General features: G+C 54.2%; 7 protein-coding genes and 1 pseudogene across 8 annotated transcripts, besides 1 other annotated feature; 5 read left to right on the forward strand and 3 right to left on the reverse strand.

Annotated features, from left to right (window-relative positions):
• Nucleotides 1-4,437: 4,437 nt before the first annotated feature.
• On the reverse strand, nt 4,438-6,241 carry NCS54_00504100 (Hypothetical protein; the record flags this gene model as incomplete). Its single annotated transcript, XM_053150558.1, has 2 exons — nt 4,438-5,490; nt 5,546-6,241. The coding sequence occupies 2 exons, from the start codon at nt 6,239-6,241 to the stop codon at nt 4,438-4,440; spliced, it is 1,749 nt and encodes a 582-aa protein (XP_053006533.1).
• A 1,063-nt stretch (nt 6,242-7,304) lies between these two features.
• On the forward strand, nt 7,305-8,645 carry NCS54_00504200 (Conserved oligomeric Golgi complex subunit 5; the record flags this gene model as incomplete). Its single annotated transcript, XM_053150559.1, has 1 exon — nt 7,305-8,645. One exon carries the CDS (start codon nt 7,305-7,307, stop codon nt 8,643-8,645), a length of 1,341 nt encoding a protein of 446 aa, XP_053006534.1.
• Nucleotides 8,646-9,180: 535 nt separating this feature from the next.
• NCS54_00504300 (Hypothetical protein) lies at nt 9,181-10,392 on the forward strand (the record flags this gene model as incomplete). Its single annotated transcript, XM_053150560.1, has 1 exon — nt 9,181-10,392. The coding sequence occupies one exon, from the start codon at nt 9,181-9,183 to the stop codon at nt 10,390-10,392; it is 1,212 nt and encodes a 403-aa protein (XP_053006535.1).
• A 3,368-nt stretch (nt 10,393-13,760) lies between these two features.
• On the forward strand, nt 13,761-15,987 carry NCS54_00504400 (Ferric oxidoreductase domain-containing protein; the record flags this gene model as incomplete). The annotated part of the gene is made up of 2 exons (XM_053150561.1): nt 13,761-14,290; nt 14,352-15,987. 2 exons carry the CDS (start codon nt 13,761-13,763, stop codon nt 15,985-15,987), a joined length of 2,166 nt encoding a protein of 721 aa, XP_053006536.1.
• Nucleotides 15,988-18,653: 2,666 nt separating this feature from the next.
• Nucleotides 18,654-19,565, forward strand: NCS54_00504500 (Endo/exonuclease/phosphatase domain-containing protein; the record flags this gene model as incomplete). Its single annotated transcript, XM_053150562.1, has 1 exon — nt 18,654-19,565. The coding sequence occupies one exon, from the start codon at nt 18,654-18,656 to the stop codon at nt 19,563-19,565; it is 912 nt and encodes a 303-aa protein (XP_053006537.1).
• A 94-nt stretch (nt 19,566-19,659) lies between these two features.
• NCS54_00504600 (Hypothetical protein) lies at nt 19,660-20,728 on the reverse strand (the record flags this gene model as incomplete). The annotated part of the gene is made up of 3 exons (XM_053150563.1): nt 19,660-19,890; nt 19,937-20,005; nt 20,054-20,728. The coding sequence occupies 3 exons, from the start codon at nt 20,726-20,728 to the stop codon at nt 19,660-19,662; spliced, it is 975 nt and encodes a 324-aa protein (XP_053006538.1).
• Nucleotides 20,729-21,328: 600 nt separating this feature from the next.
• Nucleotides 21,329-21,766, reverse strand: NCS54_00504700 (CENP-V/GFA domain-containing protein; the record flags this gene model as incomplete). The annotated part of the gene is made up of 1 exon (XM_053150564.1): nt 21,329-21,766. One exon carries the CDS (start codon nt 21,764-21,766, stop codon nt 21,329-21,331), a length of 438 nt encoding a protein of 145 aa, XP_053006539.1.
• An 815-nt stretch (nt 21,767-22,581) lies between these two features.
• Nucleotides 22,582-23,535, forward strand: NCS54_00504800 (annotated as a pseudogene). The gene is made up of 2 exons: nt 22,582-22,974; nt 23,023-23,535.
• Nucleotides 22,582-23,535: a sequence feature.
• Nucleotides 23,536-23,794: the final 259 nt, after the last annotated feature.

Raw genomic sequence — 23,794 nt, forward strand, 5'->3', positions numbered from 1 at the left:
GCTTGTGGACGGGCCTAAACCTGGTGGATCATGGCTAGTTTGTCCCGTGGCCAAGGAACCCGTCCGAGCACTTAGAGCAGAGCCACATGAACCCCTCAAGAACAGGGAGGCTGGAGCAAGGAAATACTATCGATATCCTGAGCCTTGTCCCTTTGGCCGAATACAACGCGGCAGTGAGTAGTGAGCGGCCTTGTGGTTGCACGGCGGCGCTCGCACCAGCAGCTCGGAGGGGTCCGTCAGTGTGTGGGAGCCAGCCTCTGTAAGCATTTGGCATCTGGTCTTTGGTGTAACATTGGCATTGTGCGCGCTTGCGTTTCTGCAGCCTCAACCTGTCTTACATACTGCGGCGTCTGTTTGCCTGATCAGTGAGCTGTACCTTTTTGCAACGCCGTTGCTTGAGTCAATTCGAGATCACGGGACACACCTTGTAGCCAATCGAGGACGCCCAGATTTATGACGATACCGTCGGCGATATTGGAAGCGGAGATAGTCGCCCTTGCACAGGAACCGAGGTGTACATGTTTTCAAGGGCCTGTTTCCGGCCACCTGAGGAGCCGCGAATTGTGGCCCTGGTTGACTTGTTCGTATACCATCATCTCCCACTTGCCGTCACAAGTCACCTAGATCGGGGGCGGCCGATTGAAATTGACTTTTGGTGGATCTTTTCGAAGTCGAGGTGGTTGGGACTCGTGGATGGGATGTGGTGGAAGCAGTGCCTGGAAGGAAGCTGGAACCTCAAGCTAGGTACTGTATTGCCCGTGCTTTTACGGCTCCTATCGGCAGATGCTAGTAGACAAAAACGCAAAGACAGTCTTGAGCAAAGACACGGCTTAGGAGTGTTGACCGAATAGTGGTCATTTGCTTTGCATTGTATGTGTAACCCGCGTGATAGTCTAGCATCTCCTCGAACGTCAGATGGTGGTGCTGCTCCTGGTGGCTCTTCGCTCGCTCCTTCCCTGCCCCTCCCTCCCCTCCCCTCTCCTCTCCTCTCCGACCCCTCCATTGATGATACCCCACCCCCTCCCTCCTTCCTTGCTCCCCTCTTTCCCGTCATCAGTGCATCCCGTGACCCTCCCTCTATCGATAAGAGCTGGGCCCTGAATCCAGGGTTCCCCTGTCCTGTTATCCGTGCGCTGGGGGGTCTAATCCTCCACGATGATCGTCACTCAAAGAAACCCTCCTCTATCAATCTCCAACTCGCAATTGGATGCTTCATCACCAATGTTGCATGTACCCTGAATTCTTTGCTTGCACCCTTTGATCCCAGCAGCGGGTATCAAGAGTCGTTCCCGGGCGAATCGACGCCTACACCTCAGAGATGGCGCTAAGCACGTTAACACGCCAAGTCGATCGGAATCCCTTCTAAAAGTAATCGACAATGTTTACTCTTGCAGACGACAGGCCGGTTCGGCCTTGCCATTAGCGCTTAGATCTTTGTGGCAATCCAGTCGCTTTGTCTTATCGATTAGACTTCCAGCCTCAATCTCCTCATTTTCCACATTCAGCCGTGGATCATGGAAATTCGAGGTTGATGGATGGCCCCGGCAGGCTACAGACTGGCTCACCGTACCGCAGCTGCTACCTTCTACGTGCGACAGTAGCGTTTCCCATCCGTCTCTCCATGAGCCTCCGCCTCCCTGCATCACAACCGCCTGCCGCCGTTTTCTCGCAGACGCGCCGAGGGTCACGATGGGGCCCCAAGGATGGGGATTTAACCTGCCTACAGTACACTAAAGGCACGCAACCAGCCGCCTCTAGGGCTGCCGCCGTTTGCGCCTCCTCACCATGACAGCTCCACTTGGTGTTGGCGATCAACATTGAGGGTCTTGCTCTCCCTCAACTGTCGTCGGTCGTGGCTGGTTGACCGTGCTACCATGATGGTAGGTTTGCTGGCGTGGCCCACGCCGAGTCTCTGGCTAGATTGATTGACATTTCCTGTTTGGGGACCAGTCAAGAAGCCGAACCCAAGATTGGGTTGAGAAGCGTCGAGACAAGCACTTCTCGATGGCCATGGAAGGGAGCTAGTACCACACTCAATTCAAGTCCCAGCGAGGCGCACAAGTTGCCCAGCGGCTCAGCCTGGAGGTATTCAGAGTTTTGCTGCCTGTCAGCATCAAACAACGACAAGCAGTCCCAACGGATGGATCTATGCAGGATGCCCTCGCATCGCTGTCCATGAAACATCCATCTCGCTCCCAGTCCCCTGATCGTTCCTGGGCTACTGCCCGAGCTCTCAATCTAGCCTTTGGCCCGCTCTCCAATCATGCCACCAAATGCAAGGCACAGCGCAGGTTGACGACAGAGATACCCACCATCAGAACTTGGCCCCCAAAAGGGCTACACGCCCTTGGCCCAAATCGTCCGCAGAGGTTGCTCGACTGGCACACACCAAGTAAAAGTTGACGACACCGACTCCATTCAGACACGCACTTGAGCCCCCGCGCCCGCCCATTCCGACACCCCATGTGACAACTCGATAGGCGGGGGGGCACCACTCATCATAGGCGGCCGGTGAAGCAAGGGACTCTGATGCGGCCAACGCGAGGCCGGCGCCCGTTATCCATCGTCAAGAGGGTGCTGCGCTGTGCTGTGCTGTGCTTGTGCTCCTTGTTGCGCTCAGCGGGTGGCTATCAGCTTCCCCAGCCTCGTCTCGCGACTCATGACTGAGTCTGAGTCGCCCTGAAGCGCTCGGCATGTTTCTTGAAGTCTCAGGCACTGGCTGACTACTGTATCGCCTAGTCTAGTGTGCCTAGGAAGTGTGCCTAGCAACGCAACACATCAGAGAGCCGCCAACTTCGCCCTGTCCTGTCCTGTCCTGTCTTTCTCTCCAAGCCACAGCCAGTAGCCTAGCGGACGGACCACTCTAGCTGATGGTCCACAGCAGTTGCTTGTCTCGTCTTGTCTCGTCTCGTCTTTGACCTCTCTTGTTCGGGTCTTGCTTCCTACACCGCTCTTTTATACTCAAACCCAAAATTCCATAGCCCTTGCTTGTTCTAGTGGATCTTCCAAACATGTATCTTTGGCTCGCCATGTTTAGATTCGACTGCCACGAGATGCGCAGCCTGTCTCTCTCTCTCCGCCCAGCGAGTCTGTCCGAATGCAGCCAAGGGCAGAGTCCTCCTGCCCGCTCTTGGGGATCGGGGCAGGCCAAGGGGCGGACCTGTGGCCGACACAGCACAGCACAGCTGCGTTGTTACGTATCATGGCTGCATGCATGGATCTTTCATGCAAGTATCCTCATTCGCGTGCGTGCGTGGATGGCATGGGTTGGCATGTACATGGAAGCCCGTCATTCGCGATCTTCTTGTGCGACCTGGAAGGATATCGGGGTAATCCTTGACCATGACCTTGAGGCAATGCGGAGATTCAGCCGGGTCTGACGGGCCTCCATTCCTCCAGAAGTGCCCTACATCCATCCTTCTCTTTCGTTTGGGATTCCTCGGCGGCTGCCACTTCAATCACCATGTCCACGTCGGCACGTCCGGATTGCCCCTCTTGATGGCGTCCACTCGGGGATTTTGCTTACGCTGTTGTCTGGTGTGACGCTTCCTGATGCCGCCTTTTTGGGGAGGCTTTTTACAAAGACAAAGGCTCCATGATGCCGGGATAATTCTCGTGACAGACCACCACACTGTTTGTCCTAACGTTAGTGGGCAAAAGTTGCCTTGTTTGAGAGGTGGTTGAGTGCTTAGATGGTCCATGGTGGTGGCGAGGCTCAGCGTCGATCCATCATCTATGTTAACTTAGACAGGTCAGCACACACATGTGATGCTACTGCACACCAGGCTTCTAGAAGAGGTAAGAGTAGACGTGATGATGGTCTTAGTGTCGATCTTTTGAATCGTTGTCTCTAAGTTGTCGATCCCCTTCATCCCCTGTTGTGTCGTGTGGTGGTATAGGGTAGCCGAGATTGGTTCAAGATACTGCGCCAGAGAGCTGACAGGAACACTGCTTTGAGGACATGGGTCTAGTTGATAACATGATAAGTTCGAGTAGTGAGAAACGCTAATACGAACATACACGGAATGACATGTAAAGAAAGAAAGAAAAATCAGTCTTCGGGTAAATATGGCATGTCGTGTCTCTAACTAATGCTGACTATAGATGGCCTCCCGTTCCACGTTACACACCAGCTCAGTCAGATGGACATGTCAGAAGAAGTCATAGATAATTAAAATGATATGAATCATAAAACATATCGTCTTCATATACAAATCATATCTAGCTATATAACTATGTAATGCCAGTGTAGTTCAGGGGACATGCCATCATCTAACACCGCATTGAATCCAACCAAGTCATGCAAATACAGACGCCTATCTCGTTATGATATACCCAGCATAAGAACAACATGCAGTACTAATCATGAATCTGATACCTTGCCTCGGGACCTGTTCCGCAGGCCCCGTGGAGTCTACAACAGGACGCACCTGGAACCTAGACGTCCAGCATGCTCCTGACCTGCTGGGGCGGAGCCGTGATCGAGTTGGTTGTCTCGGTGCTGTTGCTGCGCCCGTTGGATCCGGTCCGTCCCGAAGACGTCGTTCGGGGGCGACCCCGGGGTTCGTTGTCGCTGTATGGAGGCGGTCCATCGAGAGCCAGGTCGGCCTCACGGCGGGCTCGCTCCTCGGCGAGGTTATTGGGGAAGAGGATACCCGCAACAGCCTCCATGGTGCGCTCGTGCCGGCGACGCTCGTTCTTGCCGGTATAAGGCGCGACAAAGGTCTGCGAAGCCTGAGGGCGAAGGGTGCTGACACCTGCGCGGTCGATGCGTGGGTTGTTGGCAGCGTCGAGGGGTCGATGCATGTGCGCCATCTCAATATCCTCCTCGTTTCTGGCATTGGCCCACGCCTCCTCTCGGACGTGTCGCTCAGCGGCATCCTCAACACGTCGACCGGTGGCTCTACCGCCGCCAATCTCGTGGACGTTGCGAGTGAGCTTGTCCTTGAAGGTGAGGAGATGGTCACCCCTGACGCGGCTCCACCAGGCGGGCTTGTTGACGATACCGAGCTCGCGGTTGATGGCCTCACCACGTACATGTCTCTGACGAATGAGTTCCTTGTCCTCGTTGGGACTGGCGAAGCCGTAGAAGAACTGGATGTAGAGGATGAGGAGGGCAGGGAGGTATCCCCAACAGAAGATGACGACGACGTTTCCGTCAAACTTGACGAGGGAAAACTTGAACTCCCAAGCGATGAAGGCCTGATAGGCAATGGTGGCGAGGGAGAGGGGGATGATGAGCCAGAAGCGCAGGGGCACAGCGCGAGTGAAGCCAACGGCGCGGTTGAAGATGCCACGGTTACGGGGCTTGTAGTGCTTGATCGAGTGGCGCAGCGAGTAGACGATGGTGAGCCACGAGACGAAGAGGAAGAAGGCGGCGATCTTGAAGCGAACATTGGTGGCACCGGGGATGGCTTTGTCTTGGATCTGTTCGGGGGAGCGCTGAAGCTGAGTAAACTTCCAGCTACGAGGGACAACCATGAAGAAGTTCTAGCGACGTGTTAGCCTGATAAATCATTTTATTGGAGCGGTATTAGACACTTACCAACCAGAGCCAGAGGTAGAACCACAGGGGCAAGTAGAACTCAACCTTGGCGCGACGGTCGTCTGTAGCCAATGTGAAAGGGCTGGGATCGATGAACTGGCGCTCCTGCCATGAGCCCCAGTGACGAACCGCTTCCCAAGTCAAGGCGACAGTTCCCATACACAAGAGATACCAGAAGAAGACGCTGACGGTGATGGGCAGTTCCTGGAGGTAATACCGGTCGACATCTACACCGACGAACAAGCTGATAAGGGCAGTGGCGGAGACGAACAGGGCCCAGTACCATTGCCAGCGACGACCGATGGGATAGAAACGGCTCTCGCGCGGGAGATATGTCTTTCCATGCTTAGCCAGGACAGTGAGGTTGAGAACGAGAGCGACTCCGAAGGCGACGGCAAAGGCAATGCCGACGTGACCGCGAGTGCCGATGGGGAGGATAGCCGAGTAGCACTTGGTCGAGTTGACAAAGGTGCCGTTCTCCAGAAGGTCGACGAACAGGTACGGGGCCTTGGTCATGTAGCACCTGGAACCGTTGGAGACGGTCTCGTTGCTGTACCAAGTGTAGTTCCAGTGCTTTAGGGTGGTGAGGTTGAAGTGAAGGCCCTGAATGACGGTATCGTTCTCGTCATCGCCCTTGGGCCATGGCCAGAGGTCGCGCGCCTGGATAGAGGCGGCATTGTCGTAGATGCCACTCATGATGGGCAGCTTGATGGCTCTTGTCTGTTCGTCTCGCGTCGTCTCGATCGATTGAGTATGCAGTAATCACCGCGGCCGATTTGTCTCGATGCGCTGCAAGTGTCGTGATGCAGGATACGGGTACGGGTACGGGTACTGGGGGCGAATTCGCCCTTTGCAAGGGGACGGGGTATCGAGGGAATTGTCAAGCAGCGAGGCAATTCAGCACCGAAGGGACATGGCTCAATTCGACGAGGATCTCAACGGGGACAGGTTGAAGATGTCGAGATGAAGAAAGGAAAAAGAAGGATGGAAAAAACTTGGCGGTTGGAGGGAATAAAAAAAACAAAAGAGGCGCCCGTTGCCCGTCGAGTGGTTGGATCGCCCGCGAATGCCGGACGTGCCGTTGCGACCGGGAAAAGCCTCGCGGCTGACACGACGGGATTGGCCCATTTTCTGTCGGAGGTTGCGGAGGTGGGGATGCCGAGCGGTCCGTTGGGAGGGTCGAAATTCTCTCATACAAGTATACGCGGAATGGGAGATGAGATGACGCAGAGCAAATGAATCAAGCGACATTGTACAATAACTGAGTAGATAAGTATACAATACAGCAACCGAGGTAATGTCTCTTGATTCATTCCTCCCGCTTTAATGCCGATTGCGCTTCGAATTCGCCTTCACCTGAGGCTTCATCTTCATCTTCAAATCGACCCTTGCCCCGATGACCTCACTGCAGCTACTGCAGGCCCTCCGCTGTGGCCAGGCCCGTAGCCAAGCACTGGATCCACTGATTGGTTGCTGTGCCAAGGGCCTCTATCGCCCACTAACCCCCAGACTCTTGGTGCTGCTGCCAGGACCCAGGACCTGAGCCGCGCCCGCTGTCTGCAATGCAAGTCAGGTGAAAAGGGTACGTACCTCCGAAGAGGAAGCGATGCCCGAAAAGGCCAGCAAGCTTCCAGAACATCCACCAACCTTAAGCTCAGGTTCGTTGTGTGTGTGTGCAACACCAAAAATTAACATCACCAACTTCAACGGTCGCAGCCACAAAGACGACACCCATTGAACCTCCCGGAAAGAATCAATCATGGCGGCAGACCCTACAGCGGACGAGGAGCCCTCGTACATCGACTACGAAACCTTTCTTGATCCTGATTTCTCCCCCGCTTCCTTTGCCAACTCGCTCGTTGTCTCGACCAACAACCCCAACGACACGCCCCTCGACCTCTCCACGCCTCTATCACGCGTTCTTTTCGATGCCCAAGAGATTGACTCGCATATCGACGTCCTGACGACTCGCTCGGCTGTGCCGCTGCTCAACTACACCCAGCAACAGACCCAAGCTTCCAAGCATATCGTCGCCGAGTTGGATGGCCAAATCAAGAGTCTCAACGACAGTTACCGCCAACTCGAGAAGGAGGTTATCGATAAGCATGCTGAGGCCGACGAAGTTCGACTTGTGGCTCTGAGGCTGTGGGAGACCCTGAAGCTTGGTCGATCAGTTGGACGCTGTCTGCAGCTTGGGCGACAGCTGGAGGTCCAGCACTCGGAGCTTGAACTGCCTGGAAACGGATCTGGAACGTCTGGCAAGGAAGATCATCGAGCTCTTGTACGATGCGCCTACACCATCCTGTCGCTTCGGGAGGTTCTTGACCGCAAGGCCCCAGGTGAGGAGGGGTTCGGGCTGAACCGAGTCGACACGGTCAGAAGCCTGCAGGACACCGTCATTACACCAATCGAACGATCAGTCCGTGAACGTGCGGAGAGGATCATACGCGAGTTCTCGGTCCAGTCCGTTTCAACCTTTGCTCAGGTCGACGAGACCAAGTCTAGGACTGTGTCTGCTCTGACTACCCTGTATCTCTTGTCGCCAACTCTTGGCTTCAAGCCTGAGAAGTGGACTCCGCGACTACTCCTCCAGGCTCTCGAGACGTATATCCGTTCGGCGCTGCAGGCAAGCATCACTGCTCTGTCTCGATCTCTGGGCCAGCTGCCGACGTTGGAAAAGTCGTTGACCGAAGTAATGGCCAAGTGTCAGAACATTGTCTCTCTTGAGGCTGTGCTCGAGTCAACAAAACCGCCAAGTCATCCCTTGCTCCCAGCTGCTAACCAGCCGAGCCAAACAAATCTTCTTCAGTTCCTCCTCGCACATCTCGAGACAGGGAGCCTTGCGTCGTTTTTCTGGAGGACAATGGCTAGCAGCCTTGCTACGCGTGTCCAGGATATTGTGAACCGAGGAGGTGTGGTGGCTAGGACTCTCCGCACAAACAAGAACACAGTCGGCGACGCAATCCGCCAAGCTGTAGTCAAGGGGTCACAACTACACAGCGCCCTCGCCGGGCCCAAGGCAAGGACAAAGGCGGATGCGAATTGGGATCGGGAGGTGGCCGTCATGGTGGGAAGTGTTGTAAACAACTTGGGTCGCTGAATAATTGTGTCCCATGCAATTGGCAGCCCTACACCTTATACTTAATCAACTTGATTCTCCCATTATCCGCCTTGATGCCTCACTCGACTTGACACAAGGCAACCAGTTATCTCAGTTAATGATCGCCGTCGCACGCAATATGAGGCTCTCACGATACCACCCCTTAATCAGATCTCTTTCAACTAGTTTTAACGCCCATGCAGTCAGCACTCACTGACAGCAACCGGTCCGCAGTGATCAACCGGTCTCATCTGTCAAACTCGAGTCTGATTCACCGTCAACGTCTAAACAAGGGATCAGCACTTTAAGCTTACTGTATTGCTCAGTCAGCGGCCCTTTTCAAAAGATCCAATCAGCATGCATACAGTCCCCGCATTCAGCAGTTCCGCATCTTCCCAAGGAACCGGAACCTTGGCTACTCTAGTTGAAACAACCTCGAACCATTACGAAAATACTGCGGCAGAGGCGGAAGAGAGAGCTCACTCGCCTCGACAGAAACTCAATTAGCCTCGAATTTGACTCACGAGACGTAAAGATGGCGCCCAACCATGGCCTGGTCCATCCAAAAGAGTACGACATAAGAGACAGCAACGTGGAACTTATCGGGACCGACATCGACCATCAGGTCAAGTACAACTCTGCCCTCACTGAGCCCGCGTGGAATGACGGCAAAGTCGGCATCGAAGCTGGACTAGTCATCTGGCGGATCGAGCAGTTTGAGGTGGTCCAATGGCCCGAGGAGAATTATGGGCAGTTCTACGACGGGGACAGCTTCATCGTGCTGCACTCTGAAAAGATCAACGGCAAAGACGGCACCGAGAGGCTTGCCCATGACATCTTCTTTTGGCTAGGGAAGCATACATCGCAGGACGAGGCGGGGACGGCGGCGTACAAGACTGCCGAGCTAGATGAGTTCCTCAAGGGGACTGCCACTCAGCACCGAGAGATCCAGGAGGCCCCGTCGGATGAGTTCCTCGCCCTATTCCCACGCATGTCCATCCGGGCTGGTGGAACGCGGTCTGGATTCCGGCATGTGGAGGAGGAGGAGCCCTCCCGAGATACGCCCACCTTGCTGCGCGTCTTTAAGAACCCGGCTGTTGGCGTCAATGTCAATGGGGTCGTGGTGCACCAAGTGGACCCGACGTGGGCGAGCCTGGACGACGCCGACGTCTTCGTCCTGGATACGGACGACAAGATCTGGGTCTGGCAGGGCAAGGACTGCAGCCCGATGGAAAAGGCAAAGGCCGCTCAGGTTGTCCATGATATGACAATCGCGAAGCACTCCGAGGTTGAGGTCGTCTCCCAGGAGGAATCCCGGTCACGAAGAGTTGTCGATCTCCTCGGTGGCGACGATGAAACACCACGGGAAGGATTCCGCTGTGCGAGACCGTTCTCTTCACGGGTTCAGCCACGCGCTGTCGATCAGGCGTCCAACAAGAAGCTGTTTAGACTCAGCGACTCTTCTGGGGAGCTCTCATTCGACCTGGTCAAGGACGCGGAGCGCGTGTCGCGGGATGACCTGGATGACAGTGATGTCTTTCTGCTGGATGACGGCGGCAAGGCCATCTGGGTATGGCAGGGAAGTGGATCGAGCGCCACAGAGAAGAGGTGGTGGTTCCAGATCGCGCAGGCGTACGTGCGGTATTTGCAAGCCGGGGACGGCCATGAGGAGGCGTACCTCATCCCCGTGGCCAAGGTGATCCAAGGGAGCGAGAGTCGGGCGTTCATGAGGGCCATTGCGGCTTAAGGTGTGTGTAGGTACTGCATGTGAGTCTCGGGCGGCGGTGGTCTGCATCCGCTCGGTCTTTCCAGGTCAGACCCTGCCTGACCTTGGACCGTATGAGAGCAGAGCTGCGGTGTATAGAAGAGAAGCGTGGGGGAATGATGCACAGGGACGACGAGTGGAACGGAACGGAACGGGGTGGACGGAGGAACACACGAAGGGCTGAGACGACATGGAGGAAGCGAAACGAGGCAGGGCCAGAGAAAGAAAACGAAAAGGACCTGACAATGGAACATGTTAGTCATGGGGCGCGAGGAAATCGGATGCTCGGCAAGCAAGATGGGACCACACGAAGCCACAAGCAGGCCGGGATCTGGACTTGGGCGCAGACTACCGAGCTAGATTACACATACTAGGATAATCTGGATTAAGATCATCCCGACTAGATGTGCCACGCGTGGGGTCTTGATGATGCTGGTATTTCCCTGTCAGAAGGCCTTGGATGCATTTGTTCCTCGGGTAAGGGAGGCAGCTGTCGGGCTTGAACTCCGTTGAGCATTTTGAAGGGAGTCCGTTCATCGGAGCAAATAACAAGACATGCACACACGAGCAGAACGTGGGATGATGGGTGTTGAACTGAGCTATTGATCTAGTGCCTTGACAGATGCCGTTCGCTACAGAGTTAAAACTATGGTTAAACCATGTCGGGGATAAGGCACAAAGAAGAAAAAACTAGAAAGTCGCTAGACTTGCCGATCTACCCTTACCATGTGGTGTTGACGACATCTTATCAATCACGTCGCATCTTATCGATCAACATCTTATCGATCAGTGTGGCACACTTTTTCCCTCTCACAAGGAAAAAAAAATACGACATTTGCGCATATTTCACATGTGGCTCCTCTCTTTTTTTATCTTATCAATCCAGATTCGGAAACCACGCGAATGCTACCCAAAGGTTCCACGGTTCTAGACTTGAAGGCCTGGACCTGGTCAAAACTCACAGAAAATGAGACGACATTTTTCCCTCTCTTCCCTTCTTGCGGAGCCGTTTCATGAACCTTGTTGAAAGATCGTGGCACACACACCCCCCCTTCCATTCTCCTCCCCGTTATGGTATAGGTGGGCTGAGAAAGGTCGGATCTGATCACTTTTTCTCTTCCTCTAGAAGGAGCGGGAGATGGGCCTCAAGGGGCCTAGTAGAAGACGAATCTCCCACGGAGAAAAAATAATGGCGGAGGATTGCCGAGGGCAGAATGAAAGCAAAAACCAACAAAAAGATGGGGGGTGTGGCCATCTCCTGGTCCAAGGGAAAGAAGTCGATCTTCAAAATGCTAACTACCAACGGCGTAAAAGTAGTTTCCCAGCTGGCCGGAGTCGGAGAACATGTTGGTTGACCCGATCGTGTGGATATCTCTTTGCAAATTGGTTCTTTTTAACTTGGGGGTTCCAGGGACCTGAGATCGAAGCATTACTTTGAACCATCTCAACGAGGTAATGATGGGCAAAATGTCATCTCATCAATAGCCAGCGCCACAGCAGTTCTACGAATACACCGAAAGAGGAAAGGCATCGTATTGGGGGTACAGCCTATGGCATTGACATCAAGGGACCCCGTTGTGGCTTGACAGACGATCCACGGCGGTCATCGGGGCACCATCGGCTGGCTTCCGTCATAGGTCGAAGATGGCAAGGCCAGGTAAAGAGGCTGTAAGTCCCCAGCTGAGAGAGGTCTGGTCTGGTCCCCGCTGCTACGGTGACTACCACCAGTGCTACTATTACTACTCTCACATACTACTACTGCTGCTACTACCATCATCCCACGGGCACGGCCATGGGACAGAGTATACGCAGTGGGGCCAGGTCGAACGGCGGCGCCGGCGGGTGGTGCGCAGGATCGTCGACTCTTTGTCGCGTGTCGTGCGACCTGTTGTCAGTCATTGCAGAGGTTAGGAACTTTGACTCTATAGTGGCCCTCCACCCCATTGACTTCCTGGAACCCTGCTGCGACTACGAGATGTACGCTTCGGGAAGAAATCGAGAGTGCCTGCCGGTGGAGTTGACGACGAGGGTGTCAGTGCCGGGCTGGACCCTGGGCAAAAAGAGACTTTCATCGACCGTTGATTTCTCGGCGTTTGCGGGATGCGTTTGAGAATGGGGACACACAAGTCTCCATCTGATAACCCGTCTTGGCAAAAGCAGTAGTAACCTAGACGAGGCTGAAAAAAGGGACCCAGTCCTCCGCAGGGACGAAGCCGAGTTGCCGGTCTGTGGCTGATCCTCAAGTGTTGGAACGGTCGATGTTCTTGAGTAAGAAAGACAGACGGGACAGGCATACACACGCCCCCCGAAGAGAACGAGTGTGGGACCCCGCCGGCACCGGGGGCTCTGTTGCTACAAGGCATGGATCTGGTAATCTAAGGTTAAAGCTGAAAAGAAACTTCCCTTCCCACCCTGGGCGAGCAGGGCACTCACTCACTGTTGGTGTTGTGTTGTGTTGAGGCCACGGCGTGCGGAACTCAAGACGGAACTCGGGAACACGACAGGACAAGGCGTCTTGTGGATCGAGCGTGGGAGAGAACCGTGCAGTGTTTATTCTTTTTTGCATATTGGGTTCAAGTTTATGGCTCACATGGTAGGGATCCCGCTTGTTGAAGCAGCATGGCCCCAAACAAGGCAATAGTAAAAGGTATGGGATGTATTTGCTCGAGCAGGCATTGGAGAAAAACGAGACAGGGAAAACTAATCTGATGGACTCATTTACCTCCCAGTGGCGAGGATATCATGCCCGGACGTTTACGAATGGAGTCGTTCGTGTCTAGCCCTGATGACCGCCCTTCCTGCAGACCCCCCCATACGTCAAGACCTGGTAAACCGTCCCACGCAGAAAAGATGGGAAGGACCATTAACCTTCGACCCATTATAGATGGTTCCCTTTTTGACGATCGGACCTGGGCGGGGGTTAGAGAGGAAGAACGGCGCAACCCACGCCCCCCCAAATAGTGCGGAAGGGAAAAAAGAGGGGAGAGGTGAACTGGACCAAGATGGCTCTTGGGATGGATCGAGGGATGGGTGGATGCTACCTCTCTCTCTCGACTTTCTTCCGACCGCTCAGGATCGAGGCATTTGTCCACATCTCTTGGTATAAAGACTAGTCGTCTTCCTCTTGTTGGGATTCCTTCAGGAGACATCGACATCATCAACCTTCTTCTCTCTCCTTCTCCATTCCTTCTACTCTTCCTTTATACTTTATATCACACAGAGAAGCAGAACCAACAACCTCTACGGTTTAGAGTTTCTTGCTTCCCCTTGTGTGACTCTTCAAAACTCCCCTGATCCCAGTGTCCAACAAGTCTCACATAAGGGAAACTTGTTCTGAAGCACAACCCACCATGTTGCTTTCCAATGCACTCGCGGCGGCGGCGCTGCTTCTACCCGCAGCCGTCTCCGCAACTGAGCTCCTCGACGGTTATGGTAGGGAGTCGTTCAGTCTCCCCTGCGGCTGGGGATGCCGCTACGCCATGCCTTCAAACCTCGACTGCCCCGAGTACGCGGGCATGACGCCCGAGGAAAAGGCCGAGCAGTATCCCTCTGCTGCCTGTATGGCCAACGACACTTCTTACCTGACGTCCTTCGCCTGGTGCATCAACTCGTACTGCCCCAAGACCATCAAGAGCTACAAGATCCTCAAGTTCTGGGAGACGGACATGATCTACGGGCAGGAAGAGCCCGGAGTCGTGCTGCGGTACTCGTACGCCGACGCCCTCAAGCTCGTCGACCCCAAGAAGCCCCCGAAGCCGATGAACGCAACCATCGAGACTGTCTTTAACCGCACCATCTCGATTAGCCCCGAGGAGTATGAAGCCAACATGAACGGTGTCAAGGGTTACAAGGCCGTTGGCAAGAACGAATCCACGTACAGGTAAGCTCAACTCCCCCCCTTGTCCATGATACGACGGTGATATCTGACTTGCACTCTCTAGTCTCCTCGTCTTCCTCTCCGGAGTCGTCATGCCCGTCGGCTTCTCTCTCCTCCGTCTGCTCCCCTTCCCGGCGAAGCTTCGAAGCCGCTTCTACGCATTCTTTATCGACCCCCCGGCCTGGGGACGCAAGCACAGCGTGCCAGTCCTGGGCCTCGGCTTCATCCCCACCCGCGGGCAGATGATCTTCATCACGTATCTCATCGGCATAAACCTCGCCGCTTGCTTTGCTGGCTTCCCGCGCTACTCTCCCAACGCCATCTTCCCCGACCGTAGATATGAGCTCATGAGGCACATGGGTAACCGAGCTGGTGCCATCGCCTTTGCCAACATCCCCCTTGTTATCCTGTATGGCGGCCGAAACAGCCTTCTTCTGTGGATGACCAACTGGTCTCACTCGACTTTCCTCCTCCTCCACCGCTGGGTTGCCACTATCTGCACGCTCCAGGTCTGTCTGCACTCCCTCCTGTGGCTGCGCATCATGGTTGAGGCCGGCAGCCACTCCCTGGCGTCCAAGCAGCCGTACTGGTACTGGGGCATCATCGGCACCCTGTCCTTCAGTCTGCTCATCCCCCTGTCCGTCTACCACTTCCGGAAGATCGCATATGAGGTGTTCCTGATTGGGCACATCTTCCTCGCCATCATGGCCATTGTTGGTTCGTGGTACCACATCTGGAAGCTGTACGAGGGAACTGGCGGCTTCGACATCTGGCTGTACATCGCCATCTCAATCTGGAGTTTTGATCGTTTCCTCCGCATCGTCCGTGTTAGCAAGCACGGAATCAAGAGGGCCTACGTCACCCGCATTGACGACGAGTACATCCGCGTCGACGTCCCTGGTGTTGACTGCCACGGCTACTGCTACGCCTACTTCCCTACTGTCTCCTGGCGCATGTGGGAGAACCATCCCTTCTCCGTCGTCGGCTGCAACCCTGGCCATCCTCGGAACGACCCGCACTCCACCTCCCACTCTGACAGCGAGGGTCCCTCCCTGTCGTCTCCCACGTCCGTCACTGACGCCGCTGCCAAGGAGTCTGGTATTGTCCAGAGGACCCGTACCATTGCCACCCGAAACGGTCAGCATGGCATCACCTTCTTTGTGCGACCTCACTCTGGCCTCACCAAGCTGCTGGCAAAGAAGTGTGGTGTCGAGGCTGGCATCCCTGTTCTGATCGAGGGCACCTACGGCCACGAGGGCAAGACATACCTCCAGGGCAACGACGGTCACTTTGCTCCCACACCCGAGTACCCCAACATCCTCTGCATCGCCGGTGGTGTCGGTGTCACAGCCGTTCTCCCGGCCCTCAACAGCTCCCTCTCCCTGTACGCTCCCATGGGCACGACCAAGCTGTACTGGGGCATTCGGGGCCGCGGGCTGGTGGACTCGATCCAGAGCATGATGATGGGCGTGGGCGAGGTGACGGACACGAAATGGGGCCACATCGAGCCTCACATCACTGTTGGTTCGCGCATGAATGTGAGACAGATCCTTGAGGAGGAGCTGGAGCATGCTGTCGGCGGAACCACTGTCGTGGCCTGTGGGCCGCTGGCCATGGTTGACGATGTCCGATATACCTGCGCCGCTCTGGCTCGCCATGGAACCGTGGTCCGATATATCGAGGAGGCCTGCACTTGGTAGTCCATCCAAGGTTCATCTATACTCAAAAACATAACAATCCGCAAAAAGTCATACACACCACACCCCCTTACCTTACACCCACACCTCAACTTCATACCCCGAATCATCTGGTTCCTTGCCTTGCCCTACTTGGACACATAGTTTGTTAATGCTTGACGGCCGTTGAACTTTCATACCTGTTTCTGTGATTATCCTGTATATACACTCTACTCTAGATTCTAGCCCAGAAACTCGTTTGGCAAATATGGCCAAGAACTCGCAAATATCATCACCAAATTAACTGTAGTCAATCGTGCGTGACTCTCCAGGCATAAACTTACAAGGTCTTCCACCGCTTGAATGACACGAACCTTGAGGCCTCTTGGTTATGGCACCTACAACATCTGATGCATCCCATCCGCGGTCAGTCCCACCCGCAACCATGTGAAGCCCACATGCCCGGACCGTCCCCCGAAGATCCTCTCCGGGCGGGGCCCCTGACCGTGGGGTCTAGAGCTGGCGGGATCGACGTCTTGCACGACTTGGCTTTGGGGGTCACATTTGCCCTGCAGGGCTGTCGTCGAGGGGAAGTTTGACTGTGGCGTAACGTGGTACTCGCAGAAGGACCCGTCCTCGTTACGGAAGGAGGTGTTCATGCATCGGTGATTGGAGTTGAATTGAACCCGTGGACAATGTCTGCCTCATGGTCTGAGGTTGATGGTTGGGGGCGGATTTCCGGAGGATTCGCCGTTGAGGCTGAACTCGAAGCGGGCGGGAGCCCTGATCTTGGCCGAATCTAGTGTCCCGTGAGCTTGGCATTTTGGAGAGATCGATGCCAAGGCGTTAGTATTCGCAGCCATCTCTGAACGGGTGTTGTCAAAAGGGTAGCAGTGCTCCGACTGGACGCCTCATTTTGGCAATACCGATGACGATACTCACACAAGCACCAATCTGCCTTGTAAACAATTCTGTTTCCGGCATAGTAAATTAACAAGACTGTTACCTCACTTGAATTGCCAAGTGTCTTGGTGATTTTGAGTTGCGCTCAACCTCGGCGGCGGAGGCACTTATCAAGTTTTCGAAGCGCGGAGACGTAGCCTCCGTAGACGGAACTGGAGGGACTGGATCAGATGGGCTTTGATGAGGGGGGCTTAAGGTCGGTTTTATGTCCCAGCAGTGTTACCACATGGACGGTTCCGAGGTGGGAGTGTCGGCGACGCGGGCCGTCGTGACGACGTTGTATTCTTGGCGTGGTGTTGCGGCGATATTGTGGAAGCGATATAAACTCTAGAACGGTCTACTCTTGGAGTTTGGGATAAGCATTTGGAGCATGTAATGTGCTGCGTGAAGAAGAGGTCATGTGCTCACTTCTTGAGGTTTATCGCCTGAGATTGCTGTGGCCTTGGCCTTGGGGATGGTGTCAGTCTTGGTGGACTCGTGGCTGGGGATGCCAATATTTCCAGTCAGAAGGAGAGCTTTGATAGATCTTGTACATAAAAGGATGCCGTTTTTGGGATGCATCTACATTATCCGTCTTCTGAGGAGTGTGTTCATATGCGGGCTCCAATTGTACCTCACAGTCTGTTGCTAGGCAAGGCGGGTAACTGCATTGACTTTGTGTAGATAGAGTTTGAGGCGGTTTCTTTGTGCATATGTGTAATATTTTTACCGTTTGCATGCGGATGATTCGTTTTTCGCATATTCTCTTCACTGCGGTCGTTGCCGTGATTGTTTCTTTTAGCAGACCTCGTTCAAGACAATATGCTTGAGCGGCCTGGATGTAGCTCCTGATGGTCTCATGCACTTCTTTAACGTTACGCATGGCTTTAGCTTCATTCTGATTGTCTTTTGAACAGTCCGCCTTTGAAGTCACAGGATGAGCGACTTGTTGTGAGCGACGACCCGATGGTTGGTGTCTCTGTGCCTCAGAGTAGTACTAGTTGAGAAGAAGATGCCTGTGCCGTGATTTCTTGGCGGGTTCAACTCGGGAATGGACCAATCAAGTCGATTTAATCTATGTGCAGAGTCTTGGCGTTGGTTATTGAATTGCGAGGTGAACTCGTATTGCTGCTGCTTCGAGAAGAATTGTTGTGATCGATGGGCGTTGTTTTTGCGAGACATGCATACATACATATAAAGTATGCACGTCAGCCTGGAACTCGGCATCGCGAAAACCGTCATGAGTGCATCAAAGGCTTCATCCGATGGACTCGTGTTGCATTACGTAGACGCCGTCAAGCCTCACACGTGTCTGGCGACGCACACCCAAACACTGGCCCAATAGTCTGGGCTCTAAGAAGCCATCTAGACCCGAATAGGCCAGCCATTGCGGCAGCATTTGGCCCAGACCATGTTTCGTTAGGATGTGCCGAGGACCAGGTCAAGGAGAAGAAGAAGCTCAAGGCTTCAGTTTGAGGTCGCCGTGTAATTGGCCGGAACCTTGTGTTGGGGGGGGGGGCGATTCCTTTCGTCCCACCATCTGATCTGATGGAACCTTGAGCCAGCGGAGATGCAGGCGTAATTAACGTAAATGCAGACGCAATCCCGCCGCAAAATAATAACCTTTCTCTGTGCAGCATCAAAACAGAGACCATGACTGTCATCCCGACCGTGTCTATATAACGCGGTCTGCGCCAACACACAAAGGCACATCACCGCCATCGCTCACACCACACACAATCCTCACCATGAAGCTTCTCTGGCTCCTCGTCGGCGCTGCTGCCAGCGTCGCCGCTGTTCCCTATCAGCGCACCATTAATTTACGCCTCATGACTTACAACATCCGATACAACGTCAAGCCCAGCAAGGCCGAAGATGGAGAGGAGCTGTGGCCTATTCGCCGACCGCTCATGGCGGCCCAGCTCAACTACGAACTCGCCGGACGACCAGACTCTCTGGTTTGCATGCAGGAGGTGACATACCCTCAGGCCATGGATCTTATGGACGACTTTGGCGATGATTGGGCCTTGACAGGCGGCGGTCGCTGGGATGGCGCCAAAAAGGGCGAACTGTCGCCCATCTTTTATCGTCGCTCTATCTGGAATCTGGAGCAGACAAAGACATATTGGCTCAGTAGGACACCCGACAAGGCTGGCTCAATAGGATGGGATGCTGAGCTTCCCCGCATCGTTACTGTCGGTCGCTTCCGTCACATTCACACGGGCGCTCGCGTCGTCTACATGTGCACTCACTTCGACTGGGAGGGCAAAAAGTCTCGAGAGCATTCAGCAGCAATAATCGTCGACCTGGCCGACCGCTGGTCTTCGCACAAGCGCGAGAGTCTTCCCGTCTTCATCGCCGGCGATCTCAACGCCACACCCGACAGCCCGGCGTACAACCTCTTGGCCACCCAGTTTTACGACCTCAAGTACGAGGTGCCGTCCAACAAGCGCTTTGGCCATCAAAAGACGTACACGGGATTTAATATCGATGGGTCGGAGGATATGGAGCTCGACCACATGTTTGTGAGGGATCCGATGGACATCAGGTTCAAGTCGTTTGCTGTCCTCAACACGAGATATGATGACGGCATCTTCATCTCAGACCATCGCCCGGTCGTGGTTGATATGGAAATCACGCAGATTGCACGAAAGTATTGACCCATGGCTTTTCATCGGACGGCGTTGAGAATTAGATTATGATACCTTAATGATACCCGGATGAGATTCGCTACAATTTCACAAACAATACCACTTACGACCTGAAACCCCGAGTCTCCCTCTCGCACCACTCCACAAACATCTCAGAAGTTCCCGTTCCACCCTGCTCCTTGCTCTTGACTGCCTGCTTGATATCCTCGGGAAGACACCCGAATCGTCCCCAGGGCACAATAAAGGCCCCGTTCCTGTCGCTGGTGACGTCAGGCGACAGAAGCCCAAACAATTCGCTGTACGCCCCGAACTTGGCGCCTTTAAAGACGAGACCCTGGTACATGTTAGTTTATTCCCGTGTAAATGGGGAAAATGCTTACCATCATGAACGAGACTGGCCCTGGCATATGGCGCTGGAGTTCCGTCTTCATAAACCCTGGGTTGACCGACTGCCACTGTCAGTCATTTGCATCATCATAGAACCAAGACAAACTTACCACAGATACAACTCCTTCTCTTCCAAGTCTCTTGGCTGTCTCATGTGCCAGAAACACGTTGCCGACCTTGCTCATCATGTAGTTCTCCATCTGGTTGCTCACCACCTTGGGCGCGGTGTTGCTCTCATCCCAGATGATGCCACCCTTTGGCGTACCAATCTGGAGCGTGCTGGCAAGCCAAACGACTCGAATTGTTCCCTTTTGTGCAATCTTGGCGGTGCTCACTAGCATGTCCTCGAGCGATCGCATGAGTAGATAGCCACCTAGGCAGTTGGTTCCCATCTGTAGTTCGTGTCCACTCTGTGTCTTGCTACCCTCAGGAGGAGTCATGACACCGGCGTTGAGCACCAAACCATCAAGTCTAGGCTCTTTGCCTAGAAACTGTGATGCCGCGGGCCCAATGGTCTTGAGGTCGGATAGATCGACGGATAGCGACTCTAGGCGACCGGTCGAGTCGGGAAACTCTGACCGGATTGATTGGATGGCTGATGCGATTCTGGAAGCAGTACGTGCAGCGATATAGACAGTCGCGGAGCTCGAGTAGAGAATCTTGGCCAGCTCAAGGCCGACACCGGATGTCGCGCCTGTGACGATGTATACCCTGGAGGAGAGCGACGGGAGTGAAGTCTCGGTGAATGTGGGAGAGGGGGGGAACATTTGCGATCGGACAGACATTTCGGTGCTTAAATATGAAAAAAATCTGTGGCTAACTTAATTGAATGTTGATGGACGAGCTGATTGAATTAGGTGTTGTTGAAGTCGTTGATCAAGGCGATTGAGCGTGATGTAAAAGCTGTTTGCTGTTTGCTGGTTGTGTGATTCAGGTTCAATCAAGGAGTCCGTAAACTCCTTATATATTGATCTTGGGATCGGCCATGAGGCTGAGCATTCGATGAAGGCATTCTAATCATTCTGCCTAACAATAGCGAAACCTGAGAGCATCGTCACCCCGGCTGTGGGGCCCGGAGCGGCGATGCTGGATTTCGGTCGGAAATGACCCCACGGGATCGGGTTTATGGCGTTGTCATAGCTCCGACGGGCGCCGCAATCCCGATGGCTCCACCACGGGCCGTCAGCAAGGGTCTTGTTTGTCGATTCGCATCTCTTATCTTGGAAGATCATTAAAGAGAGACAAATCTTGATTCAATCTCGACTACATCTCATTTTGCAGATCACACGAACATTGTCTTCATTGTCACGCTCAGCCAACTCTACTAACACGCTACCCCAACTCCACCAACACGCTTCCATACAAAACACTGTCCAGACCAACATCTAATCCTTCTTCATACCTGGGTGAGACGTTGGAGATCCAGGATCGCTTCCCTCAGGAAAAGGCACTCGAGCAGTCCGAGTAAAAATATGCTTCGGCGCATCCCACTTCAACCCCTCCACTAACCCACCCTTGACACTCAGCGTGGGCTTGGGGTTACCATCAGGCAAGATGCTCCGATGGATAACCCTCACACCGCAATTCTTGCAAAAGTAACACTCGACCGTGTTGCCCGAATCGGCGGGGCGTGTCCAGAGGCCGAGGCGGGACCGGACCTCGTCGGGGAGCGGCCACATGCCTTCGGCAGGGAAGATGGCTGACGTGCCAAAAGCCGAAGCGGACTGCTTCTGACATTCGAGGCAGTGGCAGCAGTAGACGTCGATGGGCTCGGGGCGCGAAGCCGTCATCTGAATAGCGCCGCACTGACAAGAGACATTCATGGTGTGCTGGATCCGTTAGTATTCGAGCTAAGGTCTCTTGGCGGTGATATCCTTACTTTGGCTAATTCTTGATCTCAGAAAAACTGTAGAAACTGGTGGAGGTAGCGAGTTTGTAAAATGAGAAGTCGTCTGAGTTGATAAAGGCCAGGGCGATCTCCTGAGCCATTTCGTCACTCTTGACATCCCAAGGGCGTACACCACGCAACCCCGCAGATATCGGCATCGACGAGCCGGTTGGAGCTGTGAGAACGAATGAGAATCAGTAGACCTAGTTCTACCAGTAACATCCTTGCGAAAGAGCAGCATCTCCAGCTGGAGACTTCACCGTCAGCCACCACGGCGACTGTCGCTCTCCCTGACTTCCAGTAGGCGTTCTGCGACTTTCGAAGCCACCAATCAGAGCCACGCCCGGTTAGCTCAATCGGTAGAGCGTGAGACTCTTAGACTACCACAAAGTGGTATTGAGTACGCGATCTCAAGGTTGCGGGTTCGACCCCCGCATCGGGCTTTTCCTATAAATGATTGAGAACATTTGGCTCTTTTCTTTTTGCTTTTTGACGTTCCTAACTCAATGATTAGTTTCTTTTTACTCATTAGCGAGATCACGAACTTTGTCAACTTCTTTTCCCTCTTGCACGGTAAGACACGGAAACGCGCGCGAAACTGCACTGTCGCACACGTGCCGTCGGATCGGCCAGGCAAATTTTCCGCCCAGTTACGTCATTCATCAACAACAACTGTCAGACTCGCGGCGTCAGTAAGCCCAACTGGTGATGCCTTCATCAGTAGTGTCCTTCTCAGCGTAGCGACTAGGTGAACCCAAAATGCCTCCCAACGGCTCCTCCGAGAGCCTCTACTCGGCTCGGATTGAGGCCCTGTCTCGTCCGGTGCACCGACCTTTGACCTATCTCAAGCGAGCCGGTGTTGCCGCGTCTTACCCTCTCCGTGGCATCTGGTTCTTCTGTCGCAATCAGGAGTTCTGGCCGCTTCTTGTCGGCAGAATCTTTCCATTGTCGATAATTTCGTTCCTGGTTTACCTCCTTCTCTTCACGTTCACCTTTTTGCCCCAGTATGCTTTCTTGGCCATCTTCCATGGCTGGGGAGCATGGATCAACGCTGTCGTACTGGTTCTGGGCGAGGGTTTAATCATCATTCAGGGTCTATTCGAGGGTTTCTTTGTGGATGAATGCCGAGTTGATGTCTTTGATGTAAGTCCTTCCCAATCGCTATTGCTTGCCCATTCTAACACGCCCCAGGCGACCCTCATCAAGCTGTCGTACAAGGATCTTGTCGCACCCCAGCGAATCCTCTTCGTGGATGCGCCCACCGCAGTCAGAATGCTCGGAAAGCCCACAAGCCCCGCCATCTACACGCCATGGAGCATCATCCAAATCGTCGAGCTCATCGTCTTCCTGCCCCTCAACCTCGTCCCCTTTGTCGGCACTCCTGCCTTCATCATCATCACAGGCACGAGACTGGGCAAGCTCGCCCACTACCGCTGGTTCCAGATCAAGGGCTACTCCAAGGTTGAGCAGAAGAAGGCGCTGAGGGATCGCGCTTGGGAGTACATCTGGTTCGGCACCGTGGCCATGATCCTTGAGTTGATCCCAATCCTGTCGCTTTTCTTCCTCCTGACGACTACGTCTGGAGCTGCTATGTGGGCGGCACGAATTGAGGATGAGGACAGGAGACCTGCTGATAATGGTCCTGTGAGACGGGAGGATACTGATTCATCGGCGCCGCCTCCCTACACGGACGATCTTGTATAATTCGCTGGAGACAGTTAATACAGTGATCAAGATCAAGACTCCATCACAACTCGACCTTACGCGGAGAATCATCAATCACAAACGGACTCTGGCATCATCATCATGCTGTCACCTCTGTACTCTTTCGCCTCTGTCCCGCCTCTGTCCACTCTCACCAACTTCGATCGCGAGCCTGGTCGACCCAGCCAGCTGAGGGGGGAGGCACCTTCCTCAGACGGGTAATTCGGCAACGGAGCTGAAACCAGCCGTGGCACGCGTC

Source organism: Fusarium falciforme, chromosome 4, assembly GCF_026873545.1.
Source record: "Fusarium falciforme chromosome 4, complete sequence".
Lineage (NCBI taxonomy): Eukaryota > Fungi > Ascomycota > Sordariomycetes > Hypocreales > Nectriaceae > Fusarium > Fusarium falciforme.